The sequence below is a fragment of the Trichechus manatus genome, unplaced genomic scaffold (assembly GCF_000243295.1).
Source record: "Trichechus manatus latirostris isolate Lorelei unplaced genomic scaffold, TriManLat1.0 scaffold00155, whole genome shotgun sequence".
Classification (NCBI taxonomy): domain Eukaryota; kingdom Metazoa; phylum Chordata; class Mammalia; order Sirenia; family Trichechidae; genus Trichechus; species Trichechus manatus.
This window is the reverse complement of record NW_004444091.1, coordinates 2,916,796-2,937,068: the sequence shown is the minus strand read 5'-3', so window position 1 is coordinate 2,937,068 and position 20,273 is coordinate 2,916,796. Positions and strand designations below refer to the sequence as shown.

Genomic DNA, 20,273 nt, shown 5'->3' with positions numbered 1-20,273 from the left:
GATCAGGCGCACCTTAGTCCTCAAAGTGACATCTTTGCTTTTCAGCACTTTAAAAAGGTCTTTTGCAGCAGATTTGCCTAATGCAATGTGTCATTGGATTTCTTGACTGCTGTTTCCATGGGCATTGATTGTGGATCCAAGTAAAATGAAATCCTTGACAACGTCAGTCTTTTCTCCGTTTATCATGATGTTGCTTATTGGTCCAGTTGATTTGCACTTAGTCGATTCTTAATAAACATGGGTTGAAAGAATGGGGAACACGGAGTGCTGTGAAGATTCAGAGAACTTACATGGGGGCAGGGACAGCTGGGAGGCGGGCTTGAACAGTGAGTGACAGAGACAGGAGGGGGCATGAAAACATGGGTCCCTGGGACAGCCCTGGAGGAGTAGAGGCGAGAGCAAGGAGGAAATGTGGCACAGAGGCTATGGGTCTGAGACACAGAGCAGAAGAGGACATTGTTGGGGTGGGTCCAGTTGACAGTGTGTGGACTCTGTGGACTTGGAAGCAGAGGCAGAGGGGGAGGTTGGACTGTGAGCGTGATCAACCACTGTGTGGCTTTGGAGGGCAGTAGTGTGGCCCAGATCCAGCTGTGTGCAGGGGGCTGTGCAGGATGCTGCAGTGGTGGGCGCATCCCAGAACCACAGCCTCTACCATCCAGGTGAGGAGGCTAAGGGCGCCTCCTGCCCCTCAGAGGGGTGGGCATGAGGGCCTTGCATGAAGCAGGAGCCTGGCCCCAGGGTTAGGGCCTGGGAGAGAAGCAGGAACCCCCATGGCCACTGTGCTTCTCTGAAAGGTGAGGTGGTCCCCATTTTACACTTGAGGAAGCTGGAGATGACAAGGCCAAGATGCCTGGGCCACTGCCCATGTGGTCAGTCAGCAAACACCTCAGGCAGGCCCAGGCTGCGCCATGGTGACACGGTTCTTAGTGCCCCTCAGAGAGCCCTGTCCCCCACATTCTGGAGGCCCTTCATTTTCCTGGCATGGGAGCATACGGCTCCCGACTGGGGAGGCAGGGCTGCCACTGCTGATGCTGTGGGTCATTCGCTGGCTGCTGTGTTGCCTTTCTAAAACAAAACACACCTCAAACCACAGTGAGGGCTGCTCTCTGCAGCTTCTCTGTCTGCTGGAGTGGACAGTCCGGCGGCCAGGGCTGGGAGTACGGCAGGAGGATGCGGTGTCAGCCTCCCTCCAGGCCCCCTTTCTGCATCACCCCTGGACCCTCCAGACCTGCCCTGGGAGCAACCTTTCACTACAGACTCACCTCGACCTGCCCCCCCATTTCAAGCCTGGGCAGCTCCAGCCCTCAGAATTGCCACCTTGGTGTTGATGACCACTCCCCAGAGGTGCTCTGGGACACGGTGTGCCGGGGCCATGCAGGTGACAGTGGTGCCCATTTGCCCCATCTGCAGAGCAGGCTCCACAGTAGCATCTGGATGGCCTGAGAGGCCGGTGGGAAGGAAAGCTGAACCCAGAGTTTAATGAGAGCCCAGGGTACCAGGAACACTGGCCTTGGTGCTTCCCTGGGTGTGGCTGGCCCGCAGGCCCCTACATGAACAGGTGGGGCGTGGACTCTAGTGCCAGATGGCCTGGCTTGAGGCCCAGTTCTGGACACCCGGCCAGCCTGGACCTCTGTGGGCCACCTCCACACTCCTATCTGGGGTGCTGTGAGCGGTCAGTGGGGGGCCCTGGCAGTGGGAGGGCACGTTCCTTGAGGAGGAGTTTCTTGCTCTGTCTGCACCTCTGTCGTGGGGGCCTCACCCACGGGACCTCACCATCGGGGCTGGTTTTATTCCACTTCTGTCCAAGGTGCCCTGTGAGCCAGTGGCTGAGGCAGAGAAGAGGGCAGGAGGCCACTGAAGTGCTTGTTAGCTGGTGTTCCACCAGCACACTCCCCTTCTGAAGACCCCTCTGCACTCGCCCACCAGGCCTTCCCGTAGCCCTGAAAGGGGCTGCTATGCCCGTTGACAGGGAAGCAGCAAGGTGCCTCATCCAGGCCCCTGACAGGGAGGATCATCTTCAAGACCTGACCCCCAGGCGGGCAGAGCGTGATTTTGAGGCCTGGAGGATGATGTCCATGTTTGGGACGGAATTGAGGTGCTGCTTGGCTAGCCTGGCAGGAATGTCCAGATGTTCCATCAGCCTGTGGCCAGGGCCAGGCAGGTGGAGTGGCCTTGGTCCCCGGCTCTGTGGCTCAGTAGTTGGAAAGCACAGGCAGAGTTCATCAGTAAGCCCCTGGGTTCCAGAAGGCCTCTTGTGCTGTAGCTGGTGCATAGCTGAGCTGGTGTGGGGGGTGGGGGGACATGCGGATCCCTGCACATAGGGGGGCAGTGTTCCCAGGGCAGAGCTGCTGGAGCAGAGCCACGTGCTGCCCCTGACCAAGAGGGTCCAACGTCCCCAGGCCCCTGTCCTGACCAGCCTGTGTTTCGGACCCCTGTGGGGACAGTTCAAGGGGAGGCCAGGCTGGGGGAGCGATTGTGTTATGTGTCTTTGTGAACCTGCTGAGGAAGCAGATAAATAACCCTCAGGCCTGGGGCCCCATCAGGGACCTGGGGGAATTCCAGCAGCCTCAGAGCGGGGGTGGGGGCTGGGGCGCAAGGCAGGTCACCCGGGGTGGAGGAACGAATACATTTTTGAGCACTTACGGTGTGGCACGGAGCCAGTGCTTCTGCCTCATGTTCACGTTTAACCCACTTCATCCCTTGGGGCTCGATACCGTTACTATTCCCGTCTTCCAGATGAAGAACTCGGGACTGGAGAGGTGAAGCCACTTGTTTGAGGCCACTGCAGAACTAGGCACGCTTGGGTCTGCGCCATGGCCGTTGCTTCACGCGGAGCTCGTTCTGGTCCCAGGCGGGCGGCCGGCAGTTTACCTGGGGTCCCTTCTGACACTCCGGTCTTGGGCCCATTTTCTCCCCTTCCTGTTCCCTGCTTCGCCCCCGCCTGGCGTCCCACTGCTTGTGGGGGGGCTGTCCTTCTGCAGCAATGGCGTGCTGCTGCTCCCGACAGCTGGTGAGGGGCCGGCACCCACCCACGTACCTCTGCCCTCCCTTCTCCTGGCTCCTGCATTCCCATCTCGCCGCCTGCCCGCCCCCAGCCCAGTTCTGCTGTGAGTCACCCACTGTCAGGGAGCAGGTGCTGGAGCAGGAGGGGGAGGGCAGCATGGGGGGGTAGGGAGCAGGACACTGCGGGGGTGGGGGTGGCCTTCACCTGAGGCCTGGGGGCAGGGTGTTCTGCGGAGCTGGAGAGTGTCCCAGGCAGCCTCAGCCAGCTAGATCCCAGCTCCTTCTTGGCTCTGGAGAAAGGAAAAGAAAATGACAGGATAAGCACAGAGACTCAGCAGAGCATTTAAAGCCCAGGATGACTTTGGCCCTTCTCTTGAGTCCTTGAGGGTGCTTGTCCACAGGGGCTTCTTGTGGGCCCTGGAGCCTGCCACCCAGGCCTGAGGTAGGGATGGGGTCAGGGAGGAAGGCGTGCCCGCTGAGGGCATCTTTTTGGATGCTGTGCCTCAGTGTCCTCCCCTGAGAGACAGCACTCACTCTTTGGGGTGCAGCCGGACCCCAAGACGCCTGCTCCCACCTGCAGACCTGCTCAGCCTACTCTGTTCTTCAGACCTTGGCTTGGCCCGGCCTCCCAGCCCAGGAAGCCACCAGGGACACCACCCTCTGCTGGAAATGCCCCGCTCTGGGCCTGCCTCCCGCATCCTGCCCTCCAAGGTGCTTTCATTTACAGCGTCTCCTCTGCTACTCGGGGTGTGACCCTGGACAGATTTTGGCCTCCCCATGGCCCCCTTGCTCTCAGGGTGTGGTCAGGCTGAGTTAGTGCCTGTAACATGCACAGAACAGACCATATCTGGTGGTGGCAGCCCCTGTAAGGGCCACAGCGCAGGGATGCGCCCAGAGAGGCCCTGCCTCCTCTGGACTCTCTGATGGCTCAGCTGGGCCCGCAGCCCCGCTCCCATGCCCAGGCGGGAAGGACCCAGAGTGTCATCAGTCCCCACGAGTGGAGGCTGCAGGTTTGGTTTATGGTCAGGTCTAGCAGGCTGGGATCGTACTGTTTGGAGCAGGCTGTAGTGTGAGGGCGGAATCGAGGCCTTGTTGCCCGCCCTCCAGCACTGTCTTCTGTCCAGGTTCCTCTACTGTGGTCTGGGTGTGGGTATCCCTCCATCTGGGGTGAGCAGAAACCAGCACCACCCCAGGCAGACATGTGGCTGCCCGCCCAAGACTTCAGAGGCTTGAAGTTCCTGCCAGTATGTGAAGGAGGAGGAGAAACAGACCAAAGGTCACTATAGCCTGGCGAGCTGGGTGCCGAGGGGAGGACTAGCTCCGTGCTGCCCTTGCCGCTGGCCCGTGGACCTGGGGCTGTGGGCTGGCATCCTCATGCACGTGACGCAGCTGTTGACAGCCTCACGGGAGATTCGTGCCAGCCCCCTGCTGGGCCCAGAGTGAGCCACTTATTCCCCAAATTCTCCTAGTGGTCCCCAAGCCATCCTGTTCCCCAGAGTTGGTCCCACACTACCCTGACCCTTCACTGCCCCCCACCCTGTCACCTTGAGTGCAGAGATAGTTGGCAGAATCACCTAGAAAAGCCCCCAGACCTGGGCATTCCCTGTGGCTGTCCGGGCCCAGGGGTGCAGATGGAATTGTCTGGTGTTGGCACTACCGTCAAACTCAAGGTGGCCGGTAGGGTTGTGCATTCCAGTTTAGCCTGATCTCTTTGAATAAAGCCTTTTTTTTTCTGATGAATGCTTTTATGGGGGTATAAATGAATGCTGTGTTTTATCTGTGGGGCGTTTCTCTGGTGAGAGATATAAATAGCTCCTTTCTAGGCCTTTGCTGGCATCTCTGTGAGCCAGCTCCTCACTAACAGGTGTGTAACTCTGGGCACACATGTACATGTGTGTGGGATAGGCTCCAAATGGAATGAGGAAGTCACCTTCTGGCTTAAATGTAGATTCACATGCATACCCCCTTTTCTCCATTTGAGGTGCGGGACTCTTAGGATGCCTGAGCTCTTAAGAGATGATTGGATTACAAGTCCCCTTCCAGGTTGCCCATCCAAGGGGGATGTGAACTGAGCTCAGTGCCAAGGCTCCCACCAGCATGAGTGGCAAACTCCTACTCATCCTTCAAGACCCTACTCCAGCATCGCCCCTCGAGTCTCCCGCAGGAAGAGTCGGGGCCTCAGGTGCTCTGCTGGTCTCTCTGGTGTAACACAGGTGCCACACTGCCGTTGGCAGCTGCTGGAGGCCCAGGACCTTGACTCACCCCACCCCTGCCCTCTTCTCCCAGGGCCTCTGAGTGTGCTGGCTGGTGCTTGCAGAGGAGGGTGGACAGGAGGGGTCCAAGGATGGAGTCAGAGAGGCTTCCCCTTGATCGAGGTGGGCTTCCTGAAAGTTGGGAGGAGCTTGGGCTTGCCCCTTTGTCCCTGGTCTGCCCGTCCCCACCCTGTCCCATGTCCTATTCAGAGGTTGCCCTCAAAACCCCTTCAGGGGAAAACTCAGTGTTGAAGGAAATGGTAGATCCTTGGAGCCAGTGTGCCATGAGGTGATGTGAGGCTGGGCTTGATGGCAGGAGCATCAGAAAGCACAGAATCAGAACGAAATGATTGATGGGGATGGGACTGAGCAGTCACCATGTGGGAGGCTGGCGGTGCTGGCCACCACAAAGTTCTGGAGTCAGGAAGCAACTGTGAGATGGGGAGTGGGCAGGGCCTGGGTCTCCGGGTGACCCCAAGAGCCCTCACCCAGGACACCCTCATAGAACCCAGACAGACCCAGCAGCCCCTGCACGCTCACACCTTGGGGGGCCCCCGACGTCTTCATCAGCCAGGACACTGCATGGTGGGGACAGCCGGGCTCTGTGCTCAGGGGCCTCTATAGGGGACCTCCATTGGTGGGGGTGCCAGGCTGGGGTTCTGGAGGGTGGTGGAGCCCCCGGAAGAGAGGAGATGCAAACCACGTGTGTGAGCCTGCCTCTGCTGCATCCTTGAAGTCAGCCTTCCTGGCAAGTGGTCAGGGGCACTGCCCACTGCTGCCAGGTCCCACGGGACCCACTCACATCCATTCCCCTCTTGCTGCACACTGCCATGTCCCTGCAGGTGCAGGAGGTGTGGAGTCCCCTGGGCCCAGGGCCTTCCCTTCCTCTCCTGAGCCCCCGGAGTGAGGCCAGCTGGCCCAGAGGAGCAGGTGGCACAGACCGGAGGTCAAGGTCCATGCCACACCCTGCTCTCTGGGCAGGGAGAATAGGATGGGAGGGAGGGTTCTCCAGGCTCCACCTGGTCTGTCAGGTTTCGGGTTAAATTTAATTTCTTTAGCCTGGTCCAGGATGAGGTTTATGACATTAACTCAGAAGTTCAGTAATCACTCTACTGACCTTGTCTGTAGAAAGGAAACCCCATGATGTCCTCAAAGTTGTGAGGTCAGGGAGCCCTCCTAGCCCCCCACCATCCTCTTGAGACCACCTCTCCCCCGTCACCCTCCTCCACAGCTTCTTTCGCGCCAGCTTGGATTTGGGGTGATGACTTGTAGTCTCGGTGGGACAGGACAGGAGCTGTCAAGCCTGTCTCCAAAGGGGGGACCCGCCAGGAGGGCCGTGACCTGCCCACGCCATGGGGGGACGCAGCACCCGGGCTCCACCCGTGGTCAGGGGGATGGCCACCCGAGGCTCTGCTCACAGTCAGGGGGACACTCGCCCCTGGGCTCCACCCTCGGTCAGGGGGACTCCAGGCCTGGACTCCGCAGTCAGGGGCCTTTTCTTACCTCCACACACAAGAGTTTGGGATGGGAGCTCTGCTCTCAGTGATAGGTTTCAGAATAAAATACAGCCATTTAAATGAATGACTTCCCAGCAAAATGGGTTCACACATGCGTTTTTCTTCTGGTTTTTCATTTGTGACCACAATGAAGCCACATTTGCCCCAGTCTCCGCCCCCAATTCTCGTTGGCTCTGCGTGGCCCTGGTCCCCAGAGGCAGGCCTCCTCATTCCTGTCCGTCTGCAGCACTGCATGACCCACCTGGGAACTGGGGAATATGGGCTGCAGGTTAGATAATAAATAGTGTGGCATTGATGCTGGAGTTACTGAACCTGTAGCTGCACTGAGATTGCACAAGAGAACATCCTCGAAAAACACACACAGCTCCCTACCGAGGGCCTCAGAGGCTCAGCCTGTTCTCATGTGCTTCGTAAGAGGTGAGAAGTATCATGTGGGACTGTAGAAGGGGAGAGAGCTTACACAGAGGGGCTCTGCATGAGTTCTTTGTACTAGTCTTGCAGCTTTTCTCTAAGTTTGAAAATTTTTTCACAACAATAAGCTTTAAAAAATACTACGAAAGAAAAAATCAACCCGTTGAGCCCACCTCCCTGTACCTGTGAAGTCCAGACTCCCCCAGCCAAGGGAACACAAGTTCTGAATGTTGCAGTAACCACTCCCTTGCATTTATCTAGAGTGTGACCCCGTATGTGTGGAACCTGCCCCCCAGTGCTAGGTGGTGGGGGCTGCTTGCTTTTGAGCTCTATGCAGATGGGTAGGGACACTGTGGTGGTGTAGTGGTTAAGTGCTATGGCAGCTAATCAAAAGGTCAGCAGCTCAGATCCACCAGGCACTCCTTTGAAACTCTGTGGGGCAGTTCTACTCTGTCCTGTAGCGTCGCTATGAGCCTGAATCAATTCGATGGCAACAGTTTGTTTTTTTTTTTTTTGCAGATGGGCAAATGGAGCCTGTTTTGCATGTGTTCTGTTTTGGCTATGTTGTATTTGTGAAGGCCACAGTGTGTTGATCCAGTTTAATGTTGGTGGGCATTTGGGCCATTTCCAGTCTTAGGCTATCACAAATAATGCTCCATGCTCTTGTCTGTGCTTCCTGGCACCTTAGCTCCCACTGCCGTGGAGGCCCTGGGCTGGCTGGGGTCCGAGGTCCATTTTGGAAGGCGAACCCCCAGGCCTTGCTGGGGCTGGGTATGGAGGTGAGGGAGAGGCCATTCCCAAGGCTTCTGGCTAGCCCTGAGGCTGGGTGCCTGGCTCTGGAGGAGCCTACTCCTTCCTGCTGTCCTAGACCTCCCCCCACCCCAATTCTGCTGGTGGGACAGGGGAACTGGATCTCTGTCCTAGAGGGAAGTGAGAGCCTGCTGGACGCCTTAGAGGGTTCCCAGAGAAATTCCTGCCTGCGGATGTGTTTTTCTCACTCAAGAAAGGCACATACAAGGTTCCAAGTAAGTCTGTGCTCGGGTGTCCCTCCTCCAGACCGCTACTGACCACACGCACAAGAAGACCCCACTTTGGGGGTGGGTGAGTCGGCAGCCCTCCTGAGGTGGGCGATCTCAGGGACTGGCTCCTTTTCCCCTGAGCACAGTGATGTGGGTCCATCTCTGCTGAGGTGAGGAGCGCGCAGACTTGTAATCCAGGATTATTTTTTAATTAGCCCATTAATTGTTCCCCTGCTGATGGGTTCTATTAGGAGTTCCCCAAGTAAATTTAGGCATCCCCCTGTGGCCTCCTTTGGTGTGTTATTGCTGTGCTCCCCACGCTCTTGTTCTCTGTCCCTGTGAGGGGCTCAGCAGGCATGGGATGGGGGCCAGGCCCCAGACTCCCCCTCCCCACTTACATCCCACCTCCTGGAGGCAACTGCCATCCTGAAGTTCGAAAACTACCTTGCTCTTCTTTATAGTTCTGCCATATATAGCTGTGCCCCCAGTAACAGGCCTGTTTTGGATCTTTCTATAAATGAAAGCATATTTTGGGTATTCCTCTGTGAGTTGCTTTTTTCACTCAGCATTATGCTGGTTTAATGATTACACGTTGATGGGTGTAGCCTGAGAGCATATGTTTTCATTGCTACATAGTATTCTGTCGTGTGATGATTGTCGTTAACTGCCATCAAGTCGGCCTCCAGCTCACTCGGACTTCATCAACAACAGAAGGAAACGCTGCCTGGTCCTGCGCCATTCCCAGGATTGGCTGCAGATCAGACTGTTGTGATCCTTAGGGTTTTCACTGGCTGATTTTCAGAAGTAGATCACTAGGCCTTTCTTTCTAGTTCATCTTAGTCTGCAAGCTCCACTAAAACCTGTTCAGCATCATTGCAACATACAAACTTCCACTGAAGAATGGGTGGTGACTGCACATGAGGTGCATTGGCTGGGAATCGAACGCATGTCTCATGCATGGAAGGCAAGAATTCTACCACTGAACCATCATTGCTTCTTTGTGTGATATGTTGTTAGTTGTCAGGTGCCATTAAGTCATTTTTTGACTCATAGCAACCCCATGTAGCAGAGTAGAACTGCCCCATAGGGTTTTCTAGGCTATAATGTTTACAGGAGCAGGTCACCAGGTCTTTCTCCTGCAGAGCCAATGGGTGGGTTCAAACTGCCAGCCTTTCAGTTAGCAGCCGAATGCTTAACTGTTGTGCCACCAGGTCTCCTCCTTTGTGTAACTATAACCACAATTTATTCATCTTTTCTCCTGTCACTGGAAATGGGTTATTTTTTTCAATTTTTCGCTACTAAAATCTCCATCAGCTTTTTAAGTCCTGCTGTGACATTTATTTGTTTGAAATATAACATTTCTGACCAGTAAATTGCTCGTTCCTTTGAGGGTCTGGCTCTGCGCCTGCCTCTAGAATCTGGCTGCAGCCTGATTGGTGAGCCCTTGGGCTAAGGTAGCCCAGGTGCCTCTGTGCCTCCTGGTTGCAGAGCTGGCTGGCCGACGGAGGAGGAGCAGTCTGGGCTCAGGGCTCTGAGGGGCCATTTCTGGCCCCACCACCAGCCTGCTCCTCTTTCCAGGGGAGTCCTCTTTTCCAATGCCTTGGGCTCTTCCTGCTGCCGCGCTGCATGAAATATCTCAAGCCATCAGCGTGTTCAGACCTGCAGTATGTAGATTGTGCGTGGTGGGGAGGGTTCACGTCATGCACCGCTCCTGAGTCTGGCCAGAGCCAGTCTCTGACGTGTCCTCGGGCCCCCCAGCAAAGACGGCCCTGCCACAATCCCACTGCTGCCTTGAAAGCATGAGTTTGACTTCAGTAGAAAACTGCCAGTAGTCATGGAATTAGGACAGAGGGTGCTCACAGGACTGAATCAGGGCCGTGGGCTCTGCCGCTGGTGGATGGCCTTGTCTGGACCTTGACTCAGCCTGAGTGAGTCCCCGCCCCACGCCTGCCTGTCCACCCCAGACGCTGGGTTCCTGCCCCAGCCCCGCCTGGCTGGCCTGTGCCCAGGGAGCCAGTTAAGTTGCATCCCCTGCGCCTGTGCCCTCTGCCCACCAACCCAGCGTGCAGTGGGAGGGACGGCCCGCCAGCCGGCACAGCTGCACTGGTGGTGACTCTGTTCTCTTTCTGTCCTCAGATCATCAGAAGCTGGAGCGGGAGGCTCGCATCTGCCGCCTGTTGAAGCATTCCAACATCGGTAAGGAGGGGTGGAGGGCGGGGCGGGGAGCCTGCTCCTTCCTGTGGATCAGACTTACAGAGAGCTATACGCTCCTTTCTATCTCTCTTCGTTGAGATAGTCCCGCATCCTCTCCTCCCTGATAGCTGTAGGGACAGCAGTGCTGAGATAGGACTCTGTCCTGTGTGAACGAGGCTCAGGGGTCCCACTGCCCGCTTGGTTCTGGCCAGGGTTCCTGGGCCCCACCCCTGCCGAGGGTGTAGGCAGGCCAGCCTCTAACTGTGCCCTGTGCCTTGTGGGGTGCAGACGGTAACAGGCTGCCCAGAGGGGGTCGTGAGGTGAGGTGTCCCCGTGGAGCACTCAGTGTGTCCTCTCTGTAACAGGAGCTGTGATGTCAATTGAAAACACAGTGGCCTCAGAGCAGCCACACAACAGCCTTGTTTCAAAGACTTGCCAAAATACCACACCACGGTGTCACCCACAGATCTAGGTCTGCTAACCAGTCTCTGGGAGCCTCTGGTATCTGGGAGGAGTGCCTGCTGCCCCAGGGGTCTCTGGAGCCCCAGACTGGAGTGGAGGCTTGGGCAGTGGGCCCACCTGCCCGTGGGCGGGGCCAGGGCAGCACCTGGCCGGTGAGGCCATGGAGAGGGTCTCCAAGGTGACCCAGGGCTTGGGGCTCTGGCAGGAGGCGAGGGCGAGGAGGGTGGCCGGCGCGTGGTCTGCCTAGTGTGTCTGGACAGTCTTCTGCTTGTGTCACATGGCCCACGCACTGCAGGGAGTCACCTCGCTGGCCCAGGGACCCCAGTCTTTGCCCCCTAAGAGCATGTGGGGTGCTCTGCCTGTCATGGCATCCCCTCTTTCTGAAGCCATGTTGAGTCCCAGGCTGGGGTAATATGGTTCTTGAGCTGGTGACCCCAGGCCGTGCTGATCCATGAAGGCACTTGGGGAATGGCTTGCTCCCTCCTCCTCCTGTGGCTCCAGAGAGATCCCTGCTGCAATTCCCTTGTGGAACAGACGTGTGTGTCTGTCCCCATCTGCCTGTCCTTCTCTACCTCTGGTCCCTTTAGGGACTTCGGGGGGCCTTAGTCATAGGGAGCGTCCTGCCCCTCCCTTGCCCTGTCCCTCCAGCTGTTTCCCTCCCCTTTATCCCCCACCCCTCCTCTTTCTTCTGCATCTCCGAGCACCTGGCGAGGGCCTGTTCATGCTAAGTGTATTTTCAGGAATGGGACAGATCCTCAATAAGCTTTTTCCCTGCCCTGCCTGGAGGTCAGGTGTGGTTCTGGGGTTCCAAGTGGGTCCCTGAGAAGTGGCCACGGAATTCTTGCTTGCATGACCTCATTCCAGTCTAGACCAATACATTCTAGAAGCCAGAGGAAGGCAGATCTGAGCTATAGGTGCAGACCTAGAGTAGGGACAGCCGTCTGAGGCCTGAAGCAGTTGGGGAGGACTTCCAGGAGATGAGGAGCCCCTCCCTCTGTGGGCAGGAGCCAAGGGTGCTCACAGGCCCCCTGAGAGGAAGTGGCCGCATGGAGCCGTGCCTGCCGGGGGGCTGAGGTAGTGTGCCCCTGGGAAGTGAGTGCTTCTCCTTCCCCATCAGCTTCCGCACCTGTAAAATGGAGCCGCCCTTCCTCACTCACAGGCACCTAGTAGGAGGAATGGAGGCGATTCCCACGGAAAGCTGGTGGAAACTGACGCCACCTTCCAGAGGCGCCATGCTTGGGATCTCAAGTGCAGAGGCCTGGATTCAGCCTGTCTTATGGCTTACAAGGCTCATGGTCATGCCATGGCCATTGACTACTCGGAGACACGGCCTCCTCATTTGTGAGGCATCATAGGGTGGCCTCCATCTACTGCTGTGTCACAGATTACCTCAGAACTTAGCAGCTTGCACAAGCATGCATGCCCTGTGGTTTCTTGAGTCCAGAACTCAAGAACAGCTTAGCTGGGTGGTCAGGACCCGCTACGTGATTTGTACAATGAAAATGCGCGGCCCCTTGCTCACAAGTTCTTAAGAGTGTCCAGGTGGCAGCAGCAGAGCAGGGCCCCTCCACCAGGGCCGGGCTGCCGCACAGATCGTGGTAATGGCCTGTGGGGGCCTGTTCCACAGTTTTGGTCCTGGGCTGCCGGTACTTGCTGTCTTCTGAAGGTATGACGGGAGCTTTCGGGTCTGTCTCCAAGGGGCTCCCCTAGATGGCAGCTGGCCCCCCGGAATGACAGAGGAGAGAGAGGCCAAGGAGAGTGAGGCTTCTCCTGTCACTCACACCTCTGCCTTATTCTGCCCATCTGAAACCAGTCACTGAGCGCAGCCCAGACTGGAGGGGAAAAGTTAACCCCACCTCTTAAAGGGAGGCATACCAAGGGATTTGAGGTCTTATTTTAAAACCACCAGAATGAGCCAGTGAGGTTGGGCCTCTTGGTGTCTGCTGAGCTACAGCATTGTCGCACAAGTGTGTGTTGGCCTATTGGGAGTGGGGGCCCTGGGCCTGGTTCCCGAGCACAGCGCAGGCCTCGGAGAGAGTGTCCTCCTAGGCGGTGTCACCTTCTCTTCAGAGACAGAGAGGAGAATCGGGGAGGCCTGAGGCTGCCCAGGCGGGAAAAAGCAGTGCTGCGGCCCTGGTCCCGGCAGCACTCTCAAGCAGAGATAGGGGAGGCCTGGGCCTGCGGTGCGGCTCTGATGCCTGGGCAGCCCTCTCCAGGCTGAGAGTCGCCCTTGGTCTTTGCACTGCAGAGTCCTGTGTCTGCAGGGAGCACCCCAGGGGAGGAACCCCCAGCCAGTGTTCCCTGGAGCCTCCCGGCACCCTGCAGGCTTGCTCCTTGGCCCAGGGTCCTCAGCAGTGTGGGGCTGCAGGGTGGAGGGTCTGCCTGTGGAGCCAGACTGCCCAGAGGTTCTCTGACCTCGTGCTGTCAGTGGATGGAAATGTCTCTGCTGGGGGTGTCACTTCCCACTCTCCCCAGGCCAGAGCTCACCCAGTGACCTTGTGGGCCCAGCTTCTGGAGATGAAAGTGGGTCTGACTCCCTTAGGTGGTGACCGGGGTGGTAATAAGTCAGCGTCTGCTCAGCTCTGTCACTCGGCAGAGGCAGCAGAGCCTCTGACCCCAGCTCACTGTGCTCTGAGGTTGACGGTAAGGGGTGGGACCGCCATGCTGTGCCTCCTCTGTGGGCCCCCAGCCTCGGCCTGCCCACTTGAGGAGCCTCCCCTCCGGACACAGCTCTGTCATGTCTGTACTGTACCGGGCTGTTCTTCAGTAGTCCTGAGGCTGACACTGTTCACGGTCTTGGTTTTCTGGCATTCCCTGGCTTACAGCTCTGCCCCTACTATCTCTGCCTTCGTTGTCACATGGCTGTTTTCCTTCTGTGTCTCTTCTCTTTTTATAGGAACACCACTCATATAGGATCAAGACCCACCCTACTCCAGTATGAACTCATGTCAGCTTAATAACATCTTCAAAGATTCTATTTCCAAATAAGGTCACATTCACAGGTACAAGCATTAGGACTTCAACATATCTTTTTGGGGGGCACAATTCAATCCATAACAGTCTGCCCACTGGCCTCCCAAAATTCATGTCATTCCCACCTGCAAAACACAGTCATCCCATCCCAGCATCCCCAAAAGTCTTAACCCATTCCAGCATCCACTCTAAATCCAAAATCTCATCTTCTGAATCCTCAGAATTAAGTATGGGTGAGACTCTGGGTATGGTGCATCCTGGGGCAAAACGCTTCTCCATGGACCTGCAAAACCTAGGATACAGGTTATCTGCTTCCAAAATACAAAGGTGGGATAGACACAGGGTAGATATTCCCATTCCAAAAAGAAGAAATTGGAAGGAGAAAGCAAGTCGAAATCCAGCAGGACAAATTCCACTGGATCTCAAGCCTTGAAAATAGTCCTCTGGGTCCATCAGGGTGGTGGACCCACTCTCTGAAATTGTGGAGGTGGCAGCCCTGCTCTCTGGGCCTGTGCCCCCTGGGTCTATAATAACAGCAGCCCTGCTAGCCTCTGAACCACCCTTGGGATCATCTTTGCCTTTTCTTGAAAGATAACACATGTTTGCAGCTAAGTAGCCCTATTGGTCCATTTCCTGTCATAGTATTCCAGGAGTCCAACAGCCTGACTTCATTTTGTCCCATCTCTGTCCCCTTCAACCTGTGCTGGCAGCATTACTGCTCAGATGGTTGATTGGATCCACAGGTCACACAGCTGATCTTTTTAACAAACGGTTGCCCAGCCACACCCTTGATGTCCTCTCCAGAGCATGCTTTCTCAATTTTTGCAATATGAATAGGCCAAGAACAATTCATTCCTCAATTTACCTCTTTCCTCCTGCATTTCACTATAAGCAAGCAGCAAAGAGAAACCAGTCCTCACCTTCCACACTCTGCTTAGAAGTCTCAACTAAACATCCAGGTTCATTAGTTACGAGTTCAGCTTTCCACAAAACTCTGGAAAATAGTTCAGCCAAGTTCTCTGTCACTTTCTGACAAGGATAGCCTTTCCTCCAGTGTCCAGTAAATAACGTGTTCCTCGTTTCCTCCTCAGGCCTTACCAGAAGCACCTTTAATGTTCATTTTTGTAGTAGCATTCTGTTCATGATAATAGAAGCATTCTCTATAGCTCTCCTCACTTCTTTACCACCGTTAATATCCAAAATTCTGCCAACAGTCTTGTTATGGATTGAATAGTGCCCCCCAGAAATATGTGTTGTAAATCCTAACCCCTGTGGGGTCACTATGAGTCGGAATCGACTTGAAGGCAGTAGGTTTGGTTTTTCTGGTTATACCTGTGGTTATAATCCCATTTTGGAATGGGTTTTCTTTGTTATATTAATGAGGCAGCGTTAGTGTAGGGTGTGTCTTAAATCAGTCTCTTTTGAGATATAAAAAGAGCAGAAGAAGCAAGCAAGCACAAACAGAGGGGAAGATACATGCCACATGGTCACCATGGAACCTGGAAATAGAAGCTGAAGAGAGACAAGGACCTTCCCCCACAGTGGACAGAGAGAGAGAGCCTTCCCCTAGAGCCAGTGCGCTGAATTCAGACTTCTAGCTTCTTAAATGGTGAGAAAATAAATTCCTGTTTGTTGAAGCCACCCTCTTGTGGTATTTGTTATGGCAGCACTAGATAAATAAGACAAGTCTTCTCAAGGCAATCTAGGCTTTTACTGTCAAACACCTCAAAACTCTTCTAGCTTCTACCCATTATCCAATTCCAAGGCTCCTTCCACATTTTAGGTGTTGTTAGAGCAGCACCCCACTTCTCAATATGTTAGTTTTCTAGAGCTATTGTAACAGTACCACAACTGCGTGGCTTAAAATGAAACAAATATATTGTCTCACAGTTCTGGAGGCCAACACATTGCTCTTGAGTCGATTCCAACTCATAGTGACCCTATAGGACAGAGTTGAACTGCCTCATAGGGTTTCCAGGGCAGTGAATCTCTGCAAAAGCAGATTGCTATCTCTTTCTCCTGCAGAGCGGCTGGTATTATCAAATCGCCAACCTTGCTGTTAGCAGCTGAGTGCTTAACCATTGCACCAGCAGGGCTCCTTTCTGGAGGCCCGGGGTCTGGATTCAGGGTGTCAGCAGAGCCATGACCCCTCCAAAGGCTCTAGGAAAGAATCCTTCCTTCTCTCTTTCAGTTTCTTGTAGCCCCAGGTACTCCTTGGCTTACAGCTGTGCTGCCTACAGTCTCCCTGTGTCTTTTCTCTTCTCTTTTATAAGGACGCCACTCAAATTGCATTAGGACCTATCTTAGTCGTCTAGTTCTGCTGTAACAGAAATACCACAAGTGGATGGCTTCAACAAAGAGAAGTTTATTGTCTCACATTCCAGTAGGCTACAAGTCCAAATTCAGGGCATCAGCTCCAGGGGAAGACTTTCTCTGTCGGCTCTGGAGGAAGGTCTGTGTCATCAGTCTTTCTTTGGTTTGGGAGCTTCTCTGCGCAGGAACCTCAGGTCCAAAGGACACGCTCTGCTCCCGGCACCACTTGCTTGGTGGTATGAGGTTCCTGTGTGTCTCTGCTCGCTTCTCTGTTTTATATCTTAAAAGAGATTGACTTAAGACACTATCTAATCTTGTAAACCTCATCAGTATATCTGCCAATAATCTACCTTATTAGATCATAGTGATAGAGTTTACAACACATAAGGAAATCACATCAGATTACAGAATGGTACACAATTATATAGTACTCGGAATCATGACTCAGGCAAATTGATATGCACATTTTTTGGGGGACACAATTCAATCCGTGACAGGACCCAGCCTACTCCAGTGTGACCTCATGTTAACAGATGTCTGCAAAGGCGCTGTTTCCCCAAAAATGGTTACATTCTCAGGCGCAGGGGTTAGGACTTCAGCGTATCTTTTTAGGGGCACAGTTCAATCCGTAACACCGCTGGAAAGTCTCAGGAATGTGTTTGTCTGGCACATATTTATGGAGGGCTGGGGGCTGTCCTAGGAGCTGAAGCTGGTACCTCGAGCAGGACTGTCTGTGCCTTCATCACACTCACATGGGTAGGGACTAGGACAATAAATGGATAGCTTTGGCCTCAAGGGGCTTGCAGCTAATAAGGCAAGCAGATCCCAAACCTTCCTTGCTGGGGCCCCTCAGGCCGTGGGGACAGAGGAGTTAAGGGAGTCTGTGGCAGGCAGGGTTTTTAACAGCTTCAGTTAACAGGGAACCAGCCCTGCATTCAGCCCTGACCCAGGGGGCAGATTCTGACAAACATTTATGTCTGAGCTACTGCTGCCTCCTGCCTTCCTCACACGGATCTGGTCTTACCAGGGCCTTGGCTGTCTCCAGCCCACCACAGCAAAGGAAGCAAGCACTCCTCTCTGCTGCCCCTGCGCCTTGTTTCCAGGTTGACTGACCCATCACCACCTGCTTCCACCCTACCTTGGGTGTTCCAGTGAGGTGGCCGGGCAGGTAGGCAGGTAGGCACACAGGAACACGTGTGGCCCTGGGAGACTCGTGCCAGAGATGAGCGCATCAGTGGAAGATGGAGTAAAGTTGGACAATTGTTGGTCTCTGAAATGCTCACTGTATGGCAGCTCTTCTTCTAAGTGTTCCTGCCACACATCCCTGCCTCTGGGGACCTCAGAACCTCCCAGGGGCCAGAGGATGCTGCTAGGAAAGGGCAGATGAGGTGCTATGTGGGAGGGTATGAGGCTCCATGCAGCCTCTGTGGGGCAGAAGGAGCCCCGCACTGAGCACCCTGGCCTGAGACTTTAGAGGGGAGCTGCTGACCGTGGAAAGCAGCAGCCCCAACCCAGGGCCCTTTGTGCCCCACTCTGAAGTAGGGTGTGGGTCAGAACCCCCAGCAGGTTGAGCCCTATAAAGCAAAGCCAGGAGGTAACAAGGACACTACATCCTGCACAGCCGGATGGGGCAGGGGGGTGGATGGAGAGTGGGACGGGCAGCAGCCTTGAAGGGGAACCGCATCCACCCGCTGCAGGCCTTCCCAGACCAGCTCTTCCAGGCACCGCTGAGGGGCTTTTAGCTGTTTACTTCTGTACCACATCTGCATGCCACCTGCAGTATTACTTAGTATTTTTATTTAAATCAATTTTATGACAACTCATTTTTTTAACCTAGCGCTGTCTTCAGCAATAGTATCTGTGGAATTTGGGTCTGATGTGCTAGTTTTCTTGTAAACCATTAAAATAAATGCATAACTATCTTTAAAATGGTACAGATGTTTAAAAGGTGCTCAAGTGCACCATCTGAACTCACCGCACAGATGCCTCCATGCGGAGACGTCTTGAGCAGGCCCTGGAGAGGGCGGTCCCATCATGGAGGCAGGGGCGGAGGGCAGGAGGCAGCCCCCAGAGAAAAGCCAGAAGTCCAGACCTCTGCAACTCCCGCCCCAAGGGACACAGGCACACCTGAGCCTCGAGGTCAGATTCCCCTGGGGGTAAGGAGGGAAAGGCAGCAGGGCTCTCTCCCTCCTCCTCCCCTCCCTGCACTCCTCCTTCCCTTCTTCCTCCTCTCCCCCCTCTTCCCGTTCCCCATACTTTTCTCCTCAGCCCCAGTTCTACCTTCAGGAAGGTGTCTGAGGGGAGGCACCTGGGGTGGGGGGCTGCTGAAACAGTGCTGGACCTGTGGGAGCCCTACTTGGTTGATCCAATGCCTCTGGGCTGGAAAGGAGTCAGACAAGGACCTTCGTTTAACTCTGGGAGGCTGTGGTGACACCGAGGGTGACAGGCCAGCTTGGGCCAAGTGGGGCCTGGTGGTGAACTGGGGAGTCTGGAAAGGCCAACTGGGGGCACCCTCTGCTCTTGGTATAGATCTCAGCTGGGGAGGGCTGCCCGTGCTGCAGAGAGGTTTGTGTGGGAAGGATTAACAGCCAGGTGGGCATCTGCTTCCAGAGGCAGGGAGAGTTGACCAGGACCTGGAGCTGGGCAGAGGACACAGGGTCCAGGGAGACCTCACTTTCTGAGCGTGAGCTGGGCTGGAGGGAGAGGGCTGGGTGCCCGCCCTTGAGCAGAGCCAGAAATAGTGCAGGCCGAGAAAGGGAGCGTGGAGGGGCAGGAAGAAGGACAATGGACGAGGGGTGCAGAGCCACTGTCCCCTTCTCCCTGCCGTGACTTTAGGGTCTTTCTCATGCAGGGTGTTTGTGAGGCCTATCCTTAAGGGTCTAGGGTCTTCCTTGGGAAGCCACCTCGCACAGAGCAATGGGAGTGACAGCACAGTGACAGCACCCACGGGCACTCAGGGGCTCTGCACACTCTGGGCCACACCCTGGATAGGTGCATAGGTGCTCTTATCACCGTCACACGGGGCCAGCTGTGCCCTGCCCAAGGCCACCCAACTGTGCCCTGCCCAAGGCCGCCCAGCTGTGCCCTGCCCAAGGCCGCCCAACTGTGCCCTGCCCAAGGCTGCCCAGCTGGTCCATGAGGCAGAGGGGGCAGAAACTCTTCATCCAGTCGGCTCTGGGGGGAGAGGGGGCCAGGGTGTGGCATCTGTGCTGCCAGGGGCATTCTGGCATCCGAGCACTCTGGGCCTCTCTGCGCCTCTCTCAGTGGGACTGGCACCCTCAGGCCAGAGGTGGGCAGCCCCCCCCTACAAAACGGCGTGGGGGACACCTCCTCACTACACCAGGCCCAGGTCTGAAGGTGAGGGACGGCTGGGGGTTGGGTTCAGGTCACAGCTGCTGGGTGTGGAAGATGCTAACAGAACAGCCCCTGGGAGGATGAGTGCTGGGAGGAGGGAGGACAGGGCAGCCAGTTAGAAACTAGGACGCATGAGAGAGCTCGAGAAGGGGGTCAGGCTGGAAGTCAGTGCCTGTCTGCCTTGAGCTTGAGTCATACCAGCAGCAGTCCCAGGTGGTGGGGAGGAGCAGGCCCCAGGTCTTTCTGCCGGGACTGCAAGGAGAGCCTAAGGACAGGGCTTCCAGGCCGCTCGAGGGCAGCTCCTTCAGGACCGAGCTCAGGCCTGGGCCCGCTGCCTCCCTGGGTTCCCCACCCCGCTTGCCTGTGACCAGCTGTGTGACCTTTATCCTCTGTGCACTGGCCTCCGCGTCTGCACCCTACCCAGCAGGGTCCTTGTGAAGGTTAATGGAACTAATGTGCGCAGCACTTAAAAGTGCTTGGTGTGTCCTGAGCGCTCAATACATGTTGCCTGGCATTGCTGCTGCTGTTCTAGCAAAGGGTGGGTTTGGCAGAGCGGAGCAGGGTCCAAAACAAGTTGCTCCTTGGAAATATTTGCTCTGTGGTACAGGGAGCACCTCCAGCTTCAAGAGGGTTGCTTTCTTTGTGCAAAAGTCACTTAGCTATTCGTCCACTCATTCATTCATTCATTCAGCCCTGCTCTGCACTGGGCACTGCTCTAGGCTCCAGGGATATGCAGAAAACAGACAAAAATCCACGCATCTCTACAAACAAAGAGG

The 20,273-nt window shown here is 55.5% G+C and overlaps 1 protein-coding gene across 1 annotated transcript in view; it reads left to right on the top strand.

The window, feature by feature from the left end:
- The window catches only part of CAMK2B (calcium/calmodulin dependent protein kinase II beta), an 89,387-nt gene that overhangs the window by 27,248 nt on the left and 41,866 nt on the right, over window positions 1–20,273 (top strand). Inside the window, exon 5 of the mRNA XM_004386112.1 lies at window positions 10,339–10,398. Coding sequence (XP_004386169.1) covers window positions 10,339–10,398 — 60 coding nt within the window. The remainder of the gene's footprint in view (window positions 1–10,338; window positions 10,399–20,273) is intronic.